The sequence below is a fragment of the Hemicordylus capensis genome, chromosome 2 (genome assembly GCF_027244095.1).
Source record: "Hemicordylus capensis ecotype Gifberg chromosome 2, rHemCap1.1.pri, whole genome shotgun sequence".
In the NCBI taxonomy this organism is placed as follows: Eukaryota; Metazoa; Chordata; class Lepidosauria; order Squamata; family Cordylidae; genus Hemicordylus; species Hemicordylus capensis.
Genome location: NC_069658.1, coordinates 228005162 through 228028237, shown reverse-complemented (window position 1 = coordinate 228028237; position 23076 = coordinate 228005162). Strand labels below are relative to the sequence as shown.

Sequence of the window (23076 nt, the reverse complement as noted above, 5' to 3'; positions counted from 1 at the left end):
TGCCTTAGTCAGCCTGATGATCTCCATTTGGGAAATGACAGAGGAAGTGTGACTCTGTTGGTCGTTTTGGACCTCTCAGAGGCTTTCAATGCGATTGACCATAGTATCCTTCTGGAACGTCTAAGGGTATAGGGGTTGGACGCACCGCTTTGCAGTGGTTCCACTCCTGCCTCTCAAGGAGAATCCAGATGGTGTCCCTTGGGGACAGTTGTTCTTCAGAATCTGAAGTTTGGTATGGTGTCCCTCAGGTCTCCGTATTATCTCCAATGTTGTTTAACATCTACATGAAACCGCTGGGAGAGATCATCAGGAGATTGGGTGCAGGGTGTTTTCAGTATGCTGATGACACCCAGATCTTTTTCTCCATGTCAACATCATCAGGAGAAGGAATAAAATCCCTAAATGTCTTCTTGGAGGCAGTGATGGGCTGGATGAAAGATAACAAACTGAGGCTGTATCCAGATAAGGCAGATGTACTTATTGTGCGGGGTCATAACTCAGGACATTATTTTATTTTATTTATTTATTCAACACATTTGTATCCCGCCCAGAACTCACATCTCTGAATTCTGATCTGCCAGTTCTGTATAGGGTCATATGTCCCCAGAAGGAACAGGTACACAGTCTGGGGATGGTTCTGGACACAACCCTCTCACTGGTGTCCCACGTTGAGGCAGTGGCCAGAGGTGCCTTTTATCAGCATTTGCTGATATGCCAGCTGCATCTGTTTCTTGAGATAAATGACCTCAGCAGAGCGTGCCCAGAAAAGATCAAATTCTCCCCTGCAGCTCAGATGTTATATTGCATCTATTTTATTAATGTTGTAAGCCACCCTCAGCAGTGGTCTACTGAAGGGGCCGGGTATAAATATTTTAAATAAATAAAATACATCAATTAACGGCAGAGGCTATTCACAACGCTGACAATTTGTGAGAACAGAATCTGTTTGGGTCAGTCACCAGTGAGAGATTTATTGATAGCAACGTAAATATGCATTTATTAGAGTTAGTAGTTAGTACAGTGTTATATACACACACACACACACACACACACATACATACTATAGACAGAAATTAGTAAGGTAATATATAAAGTAAGAACTTTGACAAACCAATAAATGTCATATCTTTAATGCACATTCGATCTAAAAAGCTCAACATGCAACAAAAATATAAGGATGTGTGGAGAGTCAGTGAAAGTCAGCTGCTCTTTCTAAAGCGGTTTTTTTAATGGCTAAAAATGTTTCTTCAATGAGCCAAGACTGAGGAGGAACAATTTGGGGAGATGCAAGGGAGCCGGCCTGGGGAAAGAGGTCTACATTCTGCTAATGGTTGGAAGGAAGAACCTTACTGGGGCCATGGATAGCTGTGCTGTTGTTGTTTTTTGAGAACACGCCCTGTCTGTCATGGTACCTGCCTGCTCTTCCCCAGCACTTTATGTAGATTTGCAAATATGCCAGCATTGCACAAAGACACACACTCTAAAATCTTTTGTGCAGCTCCTTGAGCTTCTCAACACTTGGGGAAACAGGGAGCATGGAATATTACCATACCATCAAGATGTCACGTGAAATGAATGAGTTGAGACATTTACAAACTTCTTGCTTGGGAATGGCAGATCTACCTCATGGATCTATCCCCATGGAGGTGGGGAGTCACATCGTCACATGGAAGAAAAGTTCATGCATTAGCATTGGGGGACAATTGGCCAGAAAAGCCCTACTCTAATGCTTTCATGTGAAGTCTCTTCGCCACCTGAAGTTCTTCCACACACCATGCCTTCCTAAAATTCACAAGACTGGCTCCGTGTGAATGTGTTTCTGTAGATTAAGCGGCCTACTGAAGCTCTTTCCCCATTCTCACTATTTCTATGGATTCTCTCCCATGTGGGCTCTTTGATATCAAGTAAGGCTTCTATCATCATTGAAGTCTCACCCTGTATATGGCATTTAGCTTTTGTGTATTCTGTAACCTCTTCTAAGGGCTGGGCTCCAACTGCACTTATTTCCATACTCAAAGCATTTAGATGGTTTCTCTCTTGTGTAGGTTCTTTGATGTCTAGTAAGGCTCGTTCTTTCATTGAAACGGAAGTTCTTTCCACACTTGGAGCATTTATATAGCATTTCTCTGTGTGGATTCTCTTATGTCTTGTGAAAGTTGTACTCCGAGTGAAGCTCTTTCCACATTCTAAGCATTCATATGGTTTCTTTCCTATGTGGATTCTTTGATGAAAACTAAGATTGTTCCTATATCTGAAGCTCTTACCACATTCAGGGCATATATATGGCATTTCCCCTGTGTGGATTATCTGATGATTAGTAAACTGGTACTGAAAACAGAAACTCTTTCCACACTCTGTGCATATGTATGGCATACCTTTTGTGTGATTTTTTCGATGTCTAATAAACCTTTTCTTGTTCTTCACGCTCATCCCACACTCTGAACATTTATAGGGCATTTTCCTTTTATGGATTCTGTAATGTTGTTTCAAAGATATGCTGAGACCGAAGCGCTTTCCACACTCTGAGCATTTATATTTTTTCTTCTTTGTATGGCATTTTTGATGTACAAGAAGGTGTTCCTTAGAACTAAAGCCCTTTCCACATTCTGAGCATTCATATGGTTTCTCCTTTGTGTGGTTTCTGGGATTATTAATAATGTTATGGCAGGAAGTGAACTCTGAGCTTTCATAGAGCATTTTCCCTTTGTGGGTTTTGCAATGTCTCTCAAAGGCTATGTTCCGACTGAACCTCTCTCCACACTCTAGGCAAGTATATGGTTTCTCCATGCTGTGGATTCTTTGATGTAAACGGAAGCTATGGCCCAAACAGAAGCTCTTTCCACACTCTGAGCATGTATATAGTTTCTTGCCTTTGTGAATTCTCTGATGCCTAGCAAGGCTTCGGTGGGAAAAGAAGCCCTTTCCACACTCTGAGCATTTATTCTCCATTATGTGAATTCTTTGATGTGTACTAAGTTTGCTCATCTGACTAAAGCTCATTCCACACTCAGAGCATTCATATGGCTTTTTGACTTTGTGGTATCGGTAATGGTTTGTCAAGGATATCTTGTAACTGAAGCTCTTTCCACACTCCGAACAATGAAATAGTTTCTCCCCTGTATGGATTCTTTGATGCAGAAGAAGGAACTTTTTAGAAGTGCAGCCCTTTCCACATTCTGAACATTTATATGCTCTCTCCCTTGTGTAGGTTCTCTGATTATTAGTGAACTCTGAGCAGTTATACAGCATTTCCCATGTGTGGATTTTTTGGTGGGAAATCAGCTTTTGCTTCTGATCAAAGCTCTTTCCACACTCGGAGCAGATATGTGGCTTTGAATGTGGATGGATTCTCAAATGTATTACAAGACCTCTCCTGCCCTTAAAGCTCCTTCCACATTCTGAGCATATATACCGTGTCTCACATGTTTTGGAGTCCTGTTGGACTTCGTGCATAGCACCCTCTCCAGAAGGAACCAGTTTCTTCCCTGGCCTCTGCTTTGCTCCCGTTTTCATGCACTTTCCATCTTCTTTCTGGCTCTTCCTTCCAGCACGTACTAGAATGAAGAGAGAAATCTGATGAGGGGAACATGGAGCTTCCAGTCACTGAAAACACACCCTTTCCTTGCTCTTCTTCCCTGGGGGACAAATGGCTAATTAATAGTTAATTAATAGGATGAATTGGGCCTTCTCAGTTGTTGAGCCTAGGTTTTGGAATGTGCACCCCATAAACATAAGATTATCTTCCTTGGAGACTCTCAGGAGAGCCTTAAAGTCTTTTTAGCCTGGCTTTTAATGATATCTAGTTTTAATTTTAATCTGGTTTCAATGTTTTTTTTAATTGTTTTATAATGTGTTTTTGATCTTAATGTAAACTACCCTGAGCCACTTTAGGAAGGGCAGTATATAAATTGAATGAATGAATGAAATGAAATAAATTTAAATAAATATTAAATAGCTTCTGTGGAAAGATGCTGACAATGTCGAGTTCTGGACTTGGTCCATCGGGACCTGGGTTCAGCTCTCAGCATGGCTACCAAGGTCTCAGGCAGACCTCAGACCTGTTGCAATTTCTGAGCCTAACCTACCTGGCTCATTTAGTTGTTGTCTGACTACATGAAATTAAGGCATGCGTGCTGCTCTGAACTGCTAGGAAGCTGCTCAGGAAACCAATGTGATGAACCAGGGGGCGGGGCATTTCTCAACGGGCGAAGCACCTGCTTTGCAGGCAGAAGGCCCCGGGTTCAACCTCCAGACCCTGGAGAGCTGCAGCTGCTGCCCCCCAAAGAAGACCCTGTTGGGCTAACTGGATCCGTGGTGCCTTAGCATGTTTGCGCACTGTAGACCAAAGACAGAAGGTAGTCCTCAGTGGGGAGCAGTCTGCCCTACGCTATAGGAATCTGCCTGCCCAATCTTGTCTCCAGTGCTTCTCAGCGTCTCCTTACCAGGGGAGATCATCTGGCAATTTTGACTGCAGCATCATCAGTACACTGATGCCTCCCCCGCATCTCAGTGGTGTTTTTTGTTAAAAAAATTAGTTCATTAAATATTAGAAATATACATTAACGTTACAACAAGATGGTACAACAAGATAAAGAAACATTTGCAATATGCCAGGAAGAAGAAAAAAGAAAAAAAAATATGTACAATTGGTATAGGTTTTATTCTACTGGTATATAAATCATACTTATATATTCAATCCATTAGCTTCTTAACCATTTCAACCAAGATCTTATTCGGATTATAATAAACCCTATTTGTCTCCACTGTTTCTATAACTGGTATCCATACCTGTTTAAAGTCATATCTATTTAGGTTTTGTTGCATATTATTACATCAAGCTAAAAAAAGTTCTTCAAGCATATATTCCCATATTATTTTATGCCAGTTACTGATATTAAGATTTTCAGCAGTTTTCCAATTATGAACAATTAATGGTTGAGCTGCTAATATAAGAAACCTTACCAAAACATTGTTATCCAATTTTATATTATTTCCAGTAAACAAAAGCAGTAATCTCAATTCTATATTAAGCATTACCAACACTCTAAATTTAGTTATTATTTCATTTTCCACTGCTTACCAAAAGCTTTTAACTCTGAAACAATCCCACCACATATGTTTATAAGAGCCTAATTCCATACACCCTCTCCAACAGTTAGCATTAGAGATTTTTTTTTAATCTTCGCCATCTTCCTTGGGGTCATAAGAAGTAACGTTGGCAGGTCAGTAGGCCATTCCAGGAGAAGGGTAGTCAGAAATTTAATAGCGGTCTCCCCTTCCAGCTGTCCTGCCAGCTCTTTGACCTCGGGGAGCACTGCCAACAACCCACATAGACTTTCCCTGCTCCTCTGTAATGCCAGGTCGCTCCAAAATAAATCTGAACTCATCCACGATTTGATCATGGATGAAAGGGCCAACCTGGAATGTATTACTGAGACTTGGTTGGGGGAGGCTAGTGGTCCAGTCTGGTCCCAGCTTCTTCCTCCAGGATATTCTGTAGAGGAGCAGGTGAGGGGACGTGGGCAGGGAGGTGGAGTGGCTGTGGTCTACAAGGATAACATCTCCATACCAGGGTCCCTGTTAGGGTATCAGACCATATTGAATATGTGTACTTGAGTTTGGGGAACAGGGATAGATTGGGACTTCTGCTGGTGTACTGTCCATCGCCTCGCTGCCCAGCAGAATCCCTTACTGAGCTCATGGACTTGGTCGCGAAACTCGCGTTGGAGTCTCACAGACTCTGGGGTGCTGGGGGACTGCAATGTCCATTTCAGGACTAATTTGTCCGGGGTAGCTCAGGAGTTCATAGCAGCCATGACAACTATGGACTTATCCCTAGTGGTCTCTGGACCGACGAATATTGCAGGTCACACACTTGATTTGGTCTTTTACTCTTATCAGGGTGGTGTTCCATGGGTGGGGACTCCTACGATCTTCCCGTTGTCATGGACGGACCACCATCTGGTTAAGGTTGGACTTACAACCACTTCCCACCTCCACAGGGGCGAGGGGTCCATTAGAATGGTATTGGATCCACTAAGATTCCAAGAATCCTTGGAGAGATTCAGTGTTGACTTTGCTGGTGATCCTGTTGATGCCCTGGTTGAGAATTGGAACAACTTGCTCACCAGGGCAGTAGACACGATTGCTCCCAAGAGTCCCCTCCGACCCGATTCAAATTGGGCGCGTTGGTATATGGAAGTGGCAAGTAGGTGACTGGAGCGCAAGTGGAGAAAGACCCGACTCGAATCTGACAGATTGCAACATAGAGCACATCTAAAGATCTGGGCTCAGGTAATACGTGAAGAGAGGCAGTTATATTCTGCCCATATTCCCTCTGCCAGTTCACGTCCAGTGGAGTTGTGAAGAGTTGTGAAGGGACTAGTATCTGCTCCCCCTCCCTTGAACCAGAATTTGGAGTCATCAGTTACCCGCTGTGATGTGTTTAAAGAGTTTTTCACAGATAAAATCTCTCAGACTCGGGCCAACCTAGATGGAGACTGCACAATTAATTTGATGTCTGAGCTGGAGGTTCCCAACAACTCCTCTTATGTGATTCGACAGGATCGGTTTCAGTTTGTGACTCCTGAGGATGTGGACAAGCTGCTTGGAGCAGTGAGGCCTACCACTTGTTCTCCTGACCCTTGTCCAACATGGCTTGTTCGATTTAGCAGGGAGGCTGCTGTAGACAGCCTGGTGGAAATCATAAATGCTTCTCTGAGGGAGGGCAGGATGCCTCCTTGTCTTAAGGAGACAATCATTAGACCTCTTCTAAAGAAGCCTGCATTAGATCCTTCAGAGCTGAGCAATTATAGGCCTGTTTCTAACCTCCCGTGGCTGGGGAAGGTAATTGAGAGGGTGGTGGTCTCTCAGCTTCAGGCGGACTTGGAGGAAACTGATTATCTAGACCCATTTCAAACTGGTTTTCGGGCAGGCTACAGGGTGGAGACTGCCTTGGTCGGCCTGATGGATGATGTCCAATTGGCAATTGACAGAGGAAGTGTGACTCTGTTGGTCCTTTTGGATCTCTTGGCGGCTTTCGATACTGTCGACCATAGTAGGAACGTCTGAGGTTGTTGGGGTGGGAGGTACTGTTTTACAGTGGTTCCGCTCCTACCTCTAGGATAGATTCCAGATGGTGTTGACTGGAGACTGTTGCTCTTCAAAATCCGAGTATGTATGGTGTCCCGCAAGGCTCCATTCTTTTTCCAATGCTTTTCAACATCTACATGAAACCGCTGGGAGAGATCATCAGGAGATTTGGAGCTGGATGTTACCAGTACGCTGATGACACCCAATTCTACTTCTCCATGTCAACTTCTTCAGGAGCTGGCATATCCTCCCTAAATGCCTGCCTGGATGCAGTAATGGGCTGGATGAGGGAGAATAAACTGAAGCTGAATCCAGATAAGATGGAGGTACTTATTGTGCGGGGTCAGAACTCTAGAGATGATTTTGATCTACCTGTTCTAGATGGGGTCACACTTCTCCAAAAGGAACAGGTTCGCAGTCTGGGAGTACTTCTGGATTCACACCTTTCCCTGGTTTCTCAAGTGGAGGCGGTGGCCAGGGGTGCTTTCTATCAGCTTCAGCTGATACGCCAACTGCACCCATTTCTCAAGATCAGTGACCTCAAAACAGTGGTATATCTGTTGGTAACCTCCAGACTTGACTCCTGTAATGCGCTCTACGTGTGGCTGCCTTTGTACCTCACTTTGACTACTTTGTAGTCCGGAAACTTCAGTTGGTTCAGAATATGGCAGCCAGGTTGGTCTCTGGGTCATCTCGGAGAGACCATGTTACTCCTTTACTGATGGAGCTACACTGGCTGCCAATAGACTTCCAGACAAAATATGAAGTGCTAGTTATAACTTATAAAGCCCTAAACGGCTTAGGCCCTGGATATCTAAGAGAGCATCTTCTTCACTACAAGCCCCATCACCCATTGAGGTCATCTGAAGAGGTTCGTCTCCAGTTACTGCCAACTCGTTTGGTAGCTACACAGAGACAGGCCTTCTCAGTCACTGCCCCGAGATTATGGAATGCACTCCCTGCTGAGATACGATCCTCCCCATCTCTGACAATTTTCAAAAAACACCTGAAAACCCATCTTTTTGCCCAAGCTTTCTCAGCTTCCTAAAAAAAAAAGGGTTTTAATTCCTGGTTTATTTTTAAATTGTTAAATTGTTTTTAAGTTTTTGTATATGTTTTTAACTGGTTTTATGCTATTGTTAACCGCCCAGAGATGAAAGTTTGAGGCGGTGTACACATTTGATTTTTTAAAAAAAAGCCATTTAGATAATATTTTTATCTGTTTCTCCCATATTCTAACATTACTTGTCCATTTTAAAGGTTTATTTAACTTAACCTAATTTACTGAGTCTATACAATTTCCTATATCCTGTTCCCAGGAAAGTTTTATTCCTAAAAATGAGAAAGCACCAACATTCAACAAGATATTATATAATTTTGAGGTAGCTCCACAGGGGTTAATAACTCTTCATACACCTGCTCAAATTTAACCAAAGAGCAAGTTGCAGCCATTTTAAACTCAGAATTATATAATATATGCATAATTTCATTTGTAAATAACCAAAATATATCATTCACCAAAGTGATCCTTTTCATCAAATCTATCTTTGGCAAATTTGAGGTCCTTGAGTAGAAATCCTTAAGTTTAATAAAACAATTTTCTCCTAAATGTCGCCCATATTCCTTTGAATAGGACATATTTCCAGACATATATGTCTTCATTTCTAATAAGGGTGACATCTTGGGAAGCAATTTATTTTGCCATTTTTTCCACACCATCTCAATCGTATTAATAATAGGGTTACTTTTCTTCTTCTTCTCCTTACCTAAATTATTTATCAAAGGCAATTTGAGTAAATTATCCTGTAACATTATCTCTAAGTTCGCCCACTTTGCCTGGGGATCACGATGCATATGTATAAGTTGTGTAATGCGATATGCATCAAAATAAATATTCAAATCTGGAAAACCTCAGCCCCCATCTTTTACCTTACGTGCACGGTGTTGTGTTTTTGAGGCCTGAGTGAAGTAGTCATCAATCAGTTCCTTTTGCTTCTTTCTGGATTCAACATGAGAGAATAAACTGAACGCTAATCCAGAGAGAGACAGAGGGGCTGGTGGTAGAAGACCATGTGACTCGGAGGGGAGGTGCGGCAACACAGCATCAATCCTCCCACGAACTGGATGTGGCCCACGGGGGAGTGGGGACATGGCAGTGGCTTGGTCCACGTTTCTGCTGCAGCCTCTCCACTCATTCATGGCCATGACTTTTGGAAACATACCTATTGTATCAGCTTTTAGTTTATAATGTTTAAAAGTTGCACTGCTGGTTGTTTTAACTAGTTGTATGCAATTTTAGGTTTTAATTGTTGTGTTTTAATCATAAATCACTCAGAGATTTTATAGGGGGCAGTATATAAATACGATAAACAACCAAACCAAACAACAACAAAATCACGGGATAACTCTGGACCAGTCACTTTGCTCTCGGTCTAACGTACCTCACAGGGCTATTGTGAGGAAAAACATAACCATGTTCACTGCTCTGGGCTCCTCGGAGGAAGAGCGGGATATAAACGTAAAGATAAATAGTGACTGATTCACTGATTGTCAGATTTATAGACCGCCTTTCATTAAAATTATCCAAAGGGGATTTACAGTATATGTAAAACAATTACAAATATATGAAGCCATTAAAACAATACAAAGATTACATTTCAATATTAACAAGAATACTAGTCTGTTAAAGCTGGAAAACATTCACACAGTAAAACACTAACAAATAAATAAACGACAAGAAGGGGGAAAGCATCCAATGAATACAGCAGGGGAACAGCCTGCCAGGTGAAAGGCATCGACAAGGGGACAGGCAGGCATGCAAAGTCCAAGCCAGAAGCTGCTCCAAATAAGGCCGGGGCCTCAACAGGGAGGCTTCAAGGCCAAACGGGCACAGATGATGCTTCAGGATCTCCAGAGCAGGGTTCTTAAATAGGGGGCCTATATGGGCAGGTTGAGACAACCATGCCCCCCACAAGTGCAAAAGTCCCCCAAATTTGGCTTAAAATCGTGGTTGAGCACTCCTGAGCTCAAAATGGTGTCGGGAAATGATCTCTGAGGCCATTTCCTGCCACCCCCCGACCTGAAGATACATAGAATAAACAACTTTTTTGGCCTGATTTTTTCCACGTATGCCAAGGTCAGGCGCCCATTGCCTGACCACAGATACGCAAAACTGTGAGGTTCTCCTGTATATATTCATCATATTCATATCATCTGAACCCACACACAATCCAGACCAGTTCCATCCACGGGTGATAAGGGATACGAGCTGGACATCCAGTTCCCACTTCCCGTCACACCATTCTGCAGCCCCATAAATAGGATTGTATTAAGACGTGTTGGGCATATGCAGGTAGTGCACGTTCATGGCCCTCCTTGCATAGGGGTTGGCCCCGTCTGTATGTATTGTCCAAGCCAGCCTATTTACTTACACACACACACACACACACACACACACACGGTCTGCCATGGAAAAAAGATAGGTCTCTTACCCAAAGAGACCTCAGTCCCCCAGTATGCCAGCAAGGCTTCTGCATGCAGATCTCTTGGGGCTGGGTCCAGCACAGCCTGCTTCTCCTTGGGGAAAGGCACAGCTACTTCATCCAAGGTCACCGGAGTCTGAAAGGAGAAGAACATTATCACCTTCAGAGGCAACGTGACAATCCCCCAAAAGGTGAGGCACTGGGGAGCATTTTTACAAATCCATTCCACACGTGTCCTGCCCCATAGAAATACCAGGATGAAATGCTCTCACCTCCTGCTCTTCCTGCTTTATGTCCCCAGCCTGGCTCAGGAGGAAACCTTCGGCCAGGGCCACTGCCTGGGAACTGGACTCCGCTCGACGTTCTCTGACCCAGCTCTCCATCTCCGGGGGCAAGACGGTCAGGAACTGCTCCAGTACTACCAAGTCCACAATTTGAGTTTTTGTGCAGCTTTCTGGCTTCAGCCACTGAAGGCAAAGATTGTAGAGTCGGCTGAAAACCTCTTGGGGCCGCTTGGCCTCCCTGTAGCAGAACTGCTTGAGTATTTGGAACTTCCGATCTGAGCTGCTGGTGTCCTCATCCAGCATCTTCTGCATGGTTCTTTCCCAGAATCCCTCACTGCTCTCAGCGTGGATGGCATCAGGGCACCTTCCTGCTTCAGAGTCAGCTGGGTCTTCCGCTTCCATCTTTGGAGAGATGCCTCCAACACCACTTGAATGTCCTTCCTCTTCTGCCAACCTTTTCCCCTTCTTCAAGGCAAGAAGTGCCTGCATCCGAGGGAGTGGGGAACACATCCTGTAAAAAGTTAACAATCTCACATCTGCCATATAGGAGCCAGCGTGGTGTAGTGGTTAGAGTGCTGGACTAGAACCGGGGAGATCCGAGTTCAAATCCCCATTCAGCCATGATACTAGCTGGGTGACTCTGGGTTAGTCACTTCTCTCTCAGCCTAACCTACTTCACAGGGTTGTTGTGAAGAGAAACGTAAGTATGTAGTACACCGCTCTGGGCTCCTTGGAGGAAGAGTGGGATATAAATGTAATAATAATAATACAGAGCACCAGAAGAGAAGACAGACCAAAGTAGTAGTAATAAAAAAATAAATCATTATCATTATTTTTATGAGAACGCCTTCTTCGTCACGAACCCTGCTGCCTATTAAGATCATCTAGGGAGGTCTGCCTACAGTTGCCAGTGGCACCTTTGCTGCAGTTCTGGGTCAGGCCTTCTCTATAGTCACTTTTTTTTTTTTTTTAAGAGAAATGACTTTTAGAGAAATTCTGAGGACATACTTATTCAACCAGGTTTTTGGCTAATTTTTTTTTTTTAAAAAATGTGTTATTGTTTAACTGTTTTAATTGCTTTTAATTGTTGGTTGTTTTAGATATTCTGAATCTTTCCATGGTTTTTAATCTTCATGGGTGTATTTCAATTTTTGTGTGAACCACCCTGAGACACTGGTGGTAGGCAGTCTATGAATATGCAAAATAAATAAATAAGCAGGTAGTGATGGGGCTGGGTGTTTCTCCCAGTTAGACAGGATAGTCTTAGAGGGAAGTTGGAGCCTGGGAGTGGAAGGTACTTCACAAGTAACAAAATTATGAGTAACCACCCAGAGACAGAAGCTTGGGGCGGTATTTGAAAAATTGAATAGATGAATAAAAATAATATACATTATTATGTGGAGATATCCAGGATTCAGAGGAAAGAGCAGTTGGGAAAGGGAACAGGAAGTGTGTGACATTTTTGTTGGAACGCAAATAAAGGGCAGAAGATCCCAGGTTCAAAACCTTCTGTCCCTAAATCGCAGTTGCCTTCAGGCTGAAATCCTAGCCATGTTTACTTGCGAGTAAACTTCACTTGGTACACCATGGGTGAATCCAGCATCCTGTTTCACACAGTGACACTCCAGATGCCACTGAGAAGCCCACAGGCAAGAGGTGAGGGCATGCCCTCGCTCTTACTGCTACTCCCCAGCAACTGGTATTTAGAGGCATCTTGCCTATGAGGCTGGAGGTGGCCTATAGCTACCAGACTAGTAGCCACCAGACTAGTAGCTATTGATAGACCTGTCCTCCGTGAATTTTTCTAAGCTCCTTTTTAAAGCCATCACCACATCCCACGGCAGAGAGTTCCACAGATTAACTATGTGCTGTGTGAAAAAGTACTTCCTTTTGTCAGCCCTAAAGTTCCCGACCTTCAGTGTGAATGGCTTCTGTAGAATGGCTCTGTAAGGCAGTTTCCGGAGAGGAGAGAGGATGCCTTCACTCAGAGATGAGGGAACTGATACTCTGCCTTTCTGGGCTGTGCTCTGCCTGATGCTGCTCTGGCTACTGCCACTACTGCTCCTGCCCTCTCCATCCACTACTGCTGAGGCTGGCAGAGCAACCGGCTTGTCACTCCAGCACTGCTACAGGCATCTTACCTGGTCTCAAGCAGCCAACTGTCAAGACAAGACAAGAGCTCTTCATGGCTCCTACTGTTGCTGCAGGATAGTCCCACCTGGGAGCCAGCACAAATGGCCCCGGTAGGCCGGGTCTGGCGCCCCAGGAGGAGAGCTGGTAGCAAGCATGACCAGTCAGCTTTGCTAAGCAGGGTCCATCCCGGTTGCATATGAATAGGAGACTAAATGTGTGAGCACTGTAAGATAGTCCCCTTAGGAGATGGGACCTAGCTCAGTGGAAGAGCATCTGTATTCTTGCCTACAGAAGGTTCTAAGTTCTCTCCCTGGCAGCATCTCCCAGATAGGGCTGAGAGAGACTCCTGCTTGCCACCTTGGAGAAGCTGCTGCCAGTCTGTGTAGACAATACTGAGCTAGATGGACCAAGGGTCTGACTCAGTATATGGCAGCTTCCTATGTTCCTGTGCCTTGTGCTGTGCAGGCCTATTCTAAGGGGAAATGGCTGCAAGATCAGCTTCTCTGTCCAAGGTGGCCTCAAAGGGGAAGAAGATCCAATCTTGGAGGCAAGATGCCCCCAAATACCAGTTGCAGGGGAGCAACAGTAGGAGAGAGGGAATGACCTCAACTCTTGCCTGTGGACTTCTCAGAGGCATCTTCTGGGCCACTGTGGAAAATAGGATGCTGGACTAGATAGGCCTTGGGACTGATCCAGCAGGGCTGTTTTTATGTTCCTGAACCCCAGAGCATGGTCTAAGGGCATATGGTACAGCCACCATGCTGGACTTAAGCAGGTCATGGTGTAGTCAGTATGTGGATGGTTAACTCATTTATGCCACCATCGAGTATGGGGGATGTAGGTCAGTGGCAGAGCATCTGTTTTGTATTCAGAAGGCACTAAACTTTGTCATGAAGCCTGTCGCCTATTAAGATAATCCATAGAGGTCCAGTTACGGCTGCCGCCGGCTCGTCTGGTGGCAACTTGGGACCGGGCCTTCTCTGTGGCTGCCCTGCGGCTTTGGAATATGCTCCCTGTTGAAATAAGAGGATCTCCTTGCCCTGTTTCCATTTAGGAAGACCCTCAAAAGGCACTTGTTTTCTCTTAATTAATTGAAAAATTATCTTAACTTAATTTTAAATTATTTAATGTGTTTTTTATCTCCTAAGATTGTTTTTATTTCTTCTGAATTTTAACTGTTTTCTGTTTTAAATTTGTTATGTTCTAACTTTGCATACTACCTAGAGATGCATATATCAGGCAGTATAGACATATGATAGATATGCCAGAAATATGACAAATAAATAAATATAATTAATAAATCCCCTGGCAGTTACATAAACTGCTTTGAGAACTTCTGTTGGAAAGTGGTATATAAATATTTGCAGGTGGATGTTCTTAAGTTCCTCTCAAACGTTTTGAGGTATAAGATCTCTGCTTTCCTGGATGTGAACTAACTGGGAAAAGAACCCCTACTAACTAGTTAGAGAAGCACCTTCCCAGTGGTGGCCCCCTTACTTTAAGCAGAGGGAGAGCAACTGTCCCTAGCCGAACCCAGCATCCAGGCAGGGTCAGTCTGGATGTAATGTCTGGACCAGCCCATTATTTTTTTTAATTCTGTGAACTATTTTGTTACCCAAGGAGGCCACATTCCCCCAATTCTCCAGCATTCCTGTGCAGGGCCTGTTGGTCTGGATGTAGCAAGGTCCCCTCCTGCTCTGTGCAACATGCAGCCATCCCTTCAGATGTCACCAGATCCTGAAAGAAGAAGAGGAAAACAGTTCATCTTCACAGTTGATGGAATGAAGCAATAAAGAGGAGGTGCCAGGGGGTTCCCTTACACAACCCAAAACTTCCTCAGTGGCATTTTGGACCTTTTGGGTGGGCAACTCTGATTGAAGCAAAGGGAAAGAGGCAGACTCTGTAAGAACAAGGGAGATGTGCAGGGGACAGAGACCTCCATGCTATGCCCCACTGCCTCTCCAGTCATTTTGGGCTTGGGAGCAGCATGCGGATTAGGAGAGGACTCAAAGAGGGCATCTCAGACTCCCTCCTGATACCAAACAGCCAGGGAAGGAGGTAGGAATGGGGAGAAGCTGGGGTAGCCAGAAGCTCCTCCTCCTGGACATTTATGGCCTCTCTGTAGGTTTTATGGATACCACAGCCATTCGAGTGGCAGCAAACACAAAACCGTTCTCTGCTGAGAGGAAAGTGCTTCCAGTTCTACTTCTCCTTGCTCCCTGGAAATTGTCCCACACATCCAGACCTGACCTATGCAGCTTGGAACATCCCTTCTCTGGGCGATTTCTAGAAAAAATCAGGGAACTGATAGGCAACCCTACCCCTAGATGAGACTGCCCGGATGAAATATTCTCACACCTGTTGCTCTTCCTCTTTCTTGCATTCTTCCTGACTCAGGAAACCTTCTGTTAGGGCCATGGCCTGAGAACTGGTCTCTGCACCATGTTTTATGATCCATCTTGCCATCTCTGTGGGCAGGATGTTCAGGAACTGTTCCAGGACTACCAGGTCCACGACCTGAGCTTTTGTGTGTCTTTCTGGCTGCAGCCAGTTGTTGCAAAGGTCGTGGATTTGGCTGCAAGCCTCTTGGGGACCTCTGGCTTCCTGGTAGCGGAACTCCCTGAAGTGCTGGCGCTGTACTTCTAAGTTGGTGATGTCCTCACCCAGGATTTTCTGCACATTTCTTTCCCAGAATCCCTCTCTGCTTTCAGTCTGGGGGGGATCAAGGTATCTTCCTGTTTCAGGGATATCTGAGTCTTCCTCTTCCATCTTTGGAGAGCAGACATCAGCATAACTCGAATGATCTGTTTCCTCTTCTTCCGTTTCTTCTTCTTTCTTAAGGCAAGAAATGTCTGGATTGGGGGGAGTGGGGGCCATATCCTGCAAAAGTGAACATGTCACAGTCTGTGCAAACATTACACACAGCAAGAGAGAAGTCCAAAATCCCCAAGTCTATCTACATATCCAACTAGTGATGAGGGGCGATTCTTCCTATAAAACAGAACAAAGCCAAAACTTAGAGATGAAGCAGAGTCGTGTGTGTGTGAGAGAGAGAGAGAGAGAGAGGGAGGAGTTCTCCTACCGAAGAGACAAGAGATCCATCCTTTGCTAATGACGTCTCTAGCACTGCTCCGTCTTAGCAGAGAAGAGGAAAGATGAGCCTTGCATGGACGGATCAGTCTGACAGGGGCTGTCTCTAGGGGTCCCTCACATTCTCTCCCCATCCAGTCCAGAGGTGCCTCGCTCCCTGCCTGGGGCTGGACATCTCTCCCCCGCCGGAGCCTTTCAGATCTCCCCACCTGCCTGGCTGCCTCTGCATCTCCCACCTGTCCGTCCTCCACTATGCGTGCCCCCCCCACCCAAATGCCTTTTGCACTCACTCACCAAACCATCTTGGGGGAGACCACTCATGTTGCAGGGAGGGGTGTTGGGGAAGTCTCCCTCCCTCCTTCCCTCCATCCCAAAGGCCTCTTTCGGAAGGAATCCGGATCCGATTCAACCTTTGCAGTGAATGTTGCCAGGAAGCAAAAGGAGAGGAGAGCCCGAGGCTTGGCTTGGCTTGGCTTCCGGTTCAGAGTCAGTCGAAGGGTTGAGACGAGCGATTGGCAATTCCTAGAGAAGCATTGGGGGAGGGGTAGAACGGTGCATTGGAGGAATCACTTCCCTCCACTCCCTCTGTAGAAATGCAGAGACTTGGATTTATCTCACTCCTGTAACGTTTGCAGCATCTTCCCCTCCAAGGGATGTGGTGAATGCAAAATGCATCTGGAGTGGGGGAGCCCCCAGGACAGCATTGAGAAGTGCAATGCAGGGAAGTGGGGAGGGGGCCTTGAAAGGACCGGTCGGGGAACGGATGGGAAGAAGCAGGGCGACGGGGAGAGAGAGCAAGCGAGGGACCCCCGAATCACCTCTTTACTTTAAAGAAGCAATGTCCTAATCAATGCCTTTCTTAATTAAGAAACAGCCAGGACTTAAACCACACTTGCACGCCTGGGTGAATCAATATAGGGCAATTTTTTGTAATTCATTGTAATTTGTGAGATATAAAAATGACATCTCTGATCTTATCCATGTACCCCTCTCCTTCTGTTCCTGGCAATCAGCAACAATGACCTTCAAATATGTTAACTGAAATGAAAAATGTTCTTGTTAAAAAAAAAACTAGAGCATGGATTTAATCTGTTTTTAAATATGCCTATTCCATTTCCCCATCCTTCCAGAACTGCAAGGCAACTGCAAATAAATATGAAAGCTGAATAATTTTTTTTAAAAATCATCATCATAAAGTAGGGATTGATTGACTGACTGATTGATTAAATGCTGTCAAGTTGGTGTTAACTCTTAGTGACCACATAGATAGGTACTCTCCAGGATGATCTGTCTTCAACTTGGCCTTTAAGGTCTCTCAGTGGTGCATTCATTGCTGTTGTAATCGAGTCCATCCACCTTGCTGCTGGTCGTCCTCTTCTTCTCTTTCCTTCAACTTCCCCCAGCATTATGCATTTCTCAAGGGAGCTGGGTCTTCGCATAATGTGTCCGAAGTATGATAGTTTGCGCCTGGTCATTTGTACCTAGAGTGAAAATTCTGGATTGATTTGTTCTATGATCCATTGGTTTATTTTCCTGGCTGTCCATGGTATCCTCAAAAGTCTTCTCCAGCACCAAAGTTCAAAAGCATCAATGCTTTTTCTGTCTTGTTTCTTCAAGGTCCAGCTTTCGCATCCATAGAGTATCACGGGAAAAACCAATGTCTGAATGATTCTAATCTTTTTAGGTGTAGACACGTCACATCTCTCTCAGCCTAGCCTACTTCACAGGGTTGTTGCGAAATAGAAACTTAAGTATGTAGTACACCGCTCTGGACCCCTTGGAGGAAGGGTGGGATATAAATGTAATAATAATAATAATAATAATAATAATAATAATAATAATAATAATAAGAAGAAGAAGAAGAAGTAGTAAAGTAAAGGTAAAGTGTGCCGTCAAGTCGGTGTCGACTCCTGGCACGCACAGAGGCCTGTGGTTTTCTTTGGTAGAATACAGGACGGGTTTGCCATTGCCTCCTCCATGCAGTATGAGATGATGCCTTTCAGCACCTTCCTATATTGCTGCTGCCTGATATAGTAACAGCAGGGATTCGAACCAGCAACCTTCTGCTTGTTAGTCAAGCACAGAGGCATATCTATGGAAAATAGCACTCAGGGCAAGCACTGAAATTGGCCCCTGTCCAAACATCTGATGCAAACTTAGAATAAAAACTGCTTTGTTCCAGTAGGGTGGGAAAGAGTAACTTAGAAGGGAAATACAAAAACAAGCCCACCTCCCACACAAAATCAGCACAAAGTTCCTGTAAGAATTCAGCAGTAAACTGGGTTTTCCAACAGTCCCCCAAATTGTCGCCTCTCTATTGGCTGAGCCATCCATGATTGATCCCTACAGGGAGCATGATTCATTACAGTAGAGGTTTCCAAATGTGTGCCCTCTGATGTTGCTGGACTACAGCTCCCATCATCCACAGCCAAAAAAAACCTCTGTGGGTGATGGATGTTGTAGTCCAACACCTGAGGACCCATGTCTGAGAACCCCCTGCACTCAACAACCAAGAAACAAAGAAATAATTTCTTTGACATTTATTTTTCACATTTGTATTCCACTCCTCTTCTAAGGAACTCCGGGTGGCATATATGGTCTCCCACATTTTAGTCTCAAACTTGAAAGGGGGACGCTCAAAAACATTCAAAAACCTGATTCCCACATGTACCCTGAAGTAAAAGGTAAAGATAAAGTGTGCAGTTAAGTTGATTTCTACTCCTGCCGCCCACAGAGCCCTGTTGTGTTTTTTTGGTAGAATACAGGAAGGGTTTACCAACCCTGAAGTGGTACAGTCCAATCGTTCACCTCAGGGCTATACTGCATCATTTTAATGAATATGTAGGTTAGACCTGCAGTGGATCCACCTATCACAAGCTCTTCAGACTTTGGGGCTTTTCTCACAATCTGCAAAAATCGGGCTAGGAGAGCCTAGCCCGATTTTTGCAGATTGTAAGAACCACTGGGCTTGCTGCAAGCCTGGTGGTTCTCAAGCGGGTAACCCGCTTCTGTAGCCCTCCCCATAGCCCCGGTTTGCGGAGCGAGTGCTCCACAAACCCGGGCTATCTGATCGTGAGTAGGTGCGGCTCCGTGCCGTGGCTACTCACGAGGAGACCCCCAGAGGGGAGGCGAAAAGCCGTCTCCCGGTTCCAGGGGTCTCACCAGCATGCCCTGCACGCTCGCCCCCCCCGGTCCCCCCAGCAGCGATCGTCTGCGGGGGGAGGGGGCTTAGCCCGCTCTCCCCGCAGTATCGGCAAAAGCGGGTCTCACTGATCGTGAGACCTGCCTCTTTGAGTAAAGATACTTGTAGGGTTTGCATTCTTTCTGTAGCAAAAACTACTTTTACTGTATTTGTTCTTACAATAAACTCCATTTCTTAATTAAAACCTCTCTCCCAGGCCAGTTTTCTTGAGTTCAGACACTTGCACAAGTTAAAACTGCTTGGAACTCTCTCCCCTTTTAAGCTAAATTCCCCACAGTCACCCAAACTGGGGGTGTTGACCAATCATCCCCAAGGCAGTTCCATCAACAGTACAGGCTGACAAAGGATGGAGAACTACATTGTGTAGTGCATACATGTACCCAGTAAACACATTATCACAGTTCCAGACTAAACAACAGGTCTGGAAGTGCCTTTCTATTTCTTTTGGCCGGAGAGATATTTGATTTTTTTTTTTAAAAAAAAATAACAAACAAAAAACTCAGAAGCCATAAAGTGCTGAATAAAACTTCAAAATTGACTATATATGTTGTGGAAGATTCTTTGTAACATTTGCATGTACTTTGTTACATTAAGTTGGTGTGTTATTTTTGCTCAGATATATGTACCGTATAAAATTGGGGTTGATTGATTGACTTCTTGAGCATTCCTATTCCAGTTCATTTAGTCACATTGTGCTATTCATTCATTTGTAATACTTCTGATATTCATACACTGGGATTGAGAGCCAGCATGGTGTAGTGGTTAGAGTGCTGGACTAGGACCGGGGAGACCCGAGTTCAAATCCCCATTCAGCCATAAAATTAGCTGGGTGACTCTGGGCCAGTCACTTCTCTCTCAGCCTAACCTGCTTCACAGGGTTGTTGTGAAAGAGAAACTCAAGTATGTAGTACACCGCTCTGGGCTCCTCTGAGGAAGAGCGGGATATAAATGTAAAAAAAATAAAAATAAAATTTTGATGCATGTTGGTTATCCTGAAGATTTACAGAAGCAACTTAGATACATGGGAAGCTGCTTTATACTGAGTCAGACACTCCATCAAGCTTGGCATTGTCTACTTTGACGGGCAGCGGCTCTCACTGACACACACACACACTCACACACACACACACACACACACACACACACACACACACAAATTACCTGTAGCCCCTTCATAGGGCTTCCAAAATGCCGCAGGGGGGTCTGCAAAGGTTCCCCCTACCCCTGCTGGCCTCTTAATTTAATGCCACAGTCCGTCCTGGGCTGATTTTCAGGCCTGTTTGGGCCTGCAAAGATCAGTGCAGTGGCCATTTTGGAGGCAGCCATGCATACTCAAATGGCCTCTGCAAGGTCTGGCAAGTCCTAGGGACCATCTGAGCATGTGGGGTGGCCATTTTTAAAAATATATTTTTTAAAAAGAATGGCCGGTGAAAAAAAAATGGCTGCCACACATGCTCAAATGGTCCCTGCAAAGCCCTAGGCCTTGCCAGGCCTCACAGAGGCCATTTGAACATGCGTGGCAGCCTCAAAAATGGTCACTGGGCCAATGTTTGCAGTCCTGAACGGGCCAGAAAATCAGCCTGGGATGGGCTGCAGCGGTAAATTAAGAGGCCGGTGGGTGAGGGGGGAACTTTGCAGACCACCATGTGGCCTTTAGGAAGCCCCCCGAAGGGGCTACAGGTAAAAAACCTTTTTTTGGAGCATAGCACTGGCGCACCCCTTCAAGTGGCGCCTGGGGCACGTGCCCTGCCTGCCCCACCCTAGATACACCCCTGGTCAAGCATTTCCCTGCTGCACCACTTAAGGTAACCCCGATACTAATTAGTAGGGATACTAATACTAATAAAGCAAGGCTTGACAAATCCCAGTTGCCAGTAAGCCATGACACATAGAAATTGCCTAGACTAGGATAGACAGATCCTGATTTCTCCTAAACAGCCCTGTAAAATTCTAAGGGTTTTACTTGTAAAGAGGATGAAAAGAAGCTCATTTACACTCTGGGTTTACAATATCCATCACTATGTCCAGTAATTTTCTCAAGAGTCTGTCTGGCTCCCAAAGCTTTGGGCTGGCTCCTATATGTTAAAAAAAAAAGGTGTAAGGCCCTCTTATAATGATAATAAAAGCCACAGTACAGTTATAGCAAAGTAAGAAAGGAGCCATTACCCAAATTGCTCTCTGAGAAAACCATGTTTGAGCCTGTTGCCTAAGTTAAAGGGGGAGCCATCCCCATCACCCCCAGCCCAAAGCTCCAAATGATCTGATGTCTCTGGATTTCTCTTTGAAACTGCTGGGGGCTGAAGGCTCTTTTGCTCTGAAACGTCCTGAAACCCCCTCTCAGATAAGCTTTCATGTTAATGTGTGTCTTTGAGTAAGACTCCTTAGCTGTGTAATATAAAATATATATTTTTAATTCAATAAATAAATAAATAAATAAATAAATAAATAAAATTCATTATAGTTTGATATCACCGACTCAAAATATCTCTAGGTGGTTTATAAAAATTATTAAAATCAACAGCTTTAAAATAAAATTAGAACTGCTGAAAAAATGAAAACAATCCGGCACCAAATGTCTGATTAAAAAGGTGTGTCCTTAAGTCCCTTTTACAAAGTGGCAGAGAACTCCAGCCCCACATCTCTGTAAGAAACACATTCCAAAGCTTAGGGGCAACAACAGACTTCCCCAGTTAACCTTAATAAATAGTAGAGTTCATGTAGAAGAAAGTGCTCTTTTGTACTCTAGGATCAAGCTATTTATAGATTTACTAGTTTAACCCACACAGTGCATCTGCGTGCTAGTACTTGTTTGCTCCCCTCGCCCCCTGCCACAGCCCCCCTCACCTCAGAGATCTCCCCACCCTCACCTGAGCCGCACTCATGCTCCTTCTCCTCCATCCGGTTGCTTCCATCCCCCTCACCCCTCTTGGTCATTCCTCCATCCCTTTACTCCATTCCCCTCACCTCTCTTGGTCGTGGCTGCAGCATTGCTGGCGCCTGTGGCCAAGCTGCAGCCCCCTATCCCCAGAGACCTCCTCACTCAAGCCCCACTCCCATTCCTTCCCACAGGAGCAGCAGCAGTTGACTGGGCCCTTCCTTGCTGCTGCCACCACCATGGCCGCTCGTTCCCCTTAGGCCGCTGACAGGCCCGGCCCATCCCTTGCCTGCCTGCCTCCCTCTGCCAATAGCCTCGGTAGCCCCGAACAGGAGCAGTGGTTGACTGGGCCCTTCTTTGCTGCCAATAGGCACTGCCATGGCTGCTTGTTCCCCTCAGGCTGTTGATAGGCTCGGGCCTGTCCCTCGCCCCTCCTTCTTTCTCTCTTCCCCTCCCTTATTTTTATCTTTCTCTCTCCTCCACTCGCTCTTCCCCTCTGTCTTTCTTCCCCTCCTCGCCTCCTCCTCCGCCTTCTCCCCCCACTCCCTTCCCTAGTTAACAGGTCTTGTTCATCTTGTTTGCTCATCTAATTCACACAGTGGCAGCCTCCTCCTCCTGAAGGGGCTCTTTCCTCCCTCACGACCCCTCGCTTCACAGACCCCTGCCCACTATCCCTTTATATATTTTACTTCTGACCAGTAACAGTTGCATTCCAACTGACCTTAACCATCACAGGCTCCTCCCCTCATCTGCATATGGAATCCCCACTGCCCAGTCCCCACGGTGCCACAGGCTCCTCCCCCCTATCTGCATATGGAATCCCCACTGCCCAATCACCATGGTGCCACAGGCTCCTCCCCCCTATCTGCAAATGGAATCCCCACTGCCCAATCACCATGGTGCTTCTGCTCTCACAGG

General features: G+C 45.2%; 1 protein-coding gene across 5 annotated transcripts; it reads right to left on the bottom strand.

Annotated features, from left to right (window-relative positions):
• Window positions 1-951: 951 nt before the first annotated feature.
• Window positions 952-22903, bottom strand: LOC128345473 (zinc finger protein 135-like). Of its 5 annotated transcripts, none has more exons than XM_053297458.1 (6): window positions 16376-16585; window positions 15350-15982; window positions 14607-14728; window positions 10847-11369; window positions 10584-10710; window positions 952-3554 (listed from the first exon to the last, which is right to left on the bottom strand). In XM_053297458.1, the coding sequence occupies exons 2-6, from the start codon at window positions 15905-15907 to the stop codon at window positions 1783-1785; spliced, it is 3102 nt and encodes a 1033-aa protein (XP_053153433.1). In that variant the 5' UTR covers window positions 15908-15982; window positions 16376-16585; the 3' UTR covers window positions 952-1782. The 5 variants fall into 5 exon arrangements, with proteins under 5 accessions (XP_053153433.1, XP_053153432.1, XP_053153434.1 ...); XM_053297457.1 differs by having other exon boundaries at window positions 15350-15871; window positions 16376-16584; XM_053297459.1 differs by lacking the exon at window positions 16376-16585 and adding an exon at window positions 16074-16310.
• Window positions 22904-23076: the final 173 nt, after the last annotated feature.

What these genes read in the sequence shown, in the direction of transcription:
- LOC128345473 (XM_053297457.1), bottom strand. Translation starts at nt 16,450, where the DNA reads ATGGAGGGAAGGAGGGAGGGAGACTTCCCCAACACCCCTCCCTGCAAC. An exon ending in TAAAGCAGGAAGAGCAGGAG is followed by an intron (nt 10,711 to 10,846) that starts GTGAGAGCATTT and finishes TTCTCCTTTCAG; the next exon opens with ACTCCGGTGACCTTGGATGA. An exon ending in GGGGACTGAGGTCTCTTTGG is followed by an intron (nt 3,555 to 10,583) that starts GTAAGAGACCTA and finishes TCTTCATTCTAG; the next exon opens with TACGTGCTGGAAGGAAGAGC.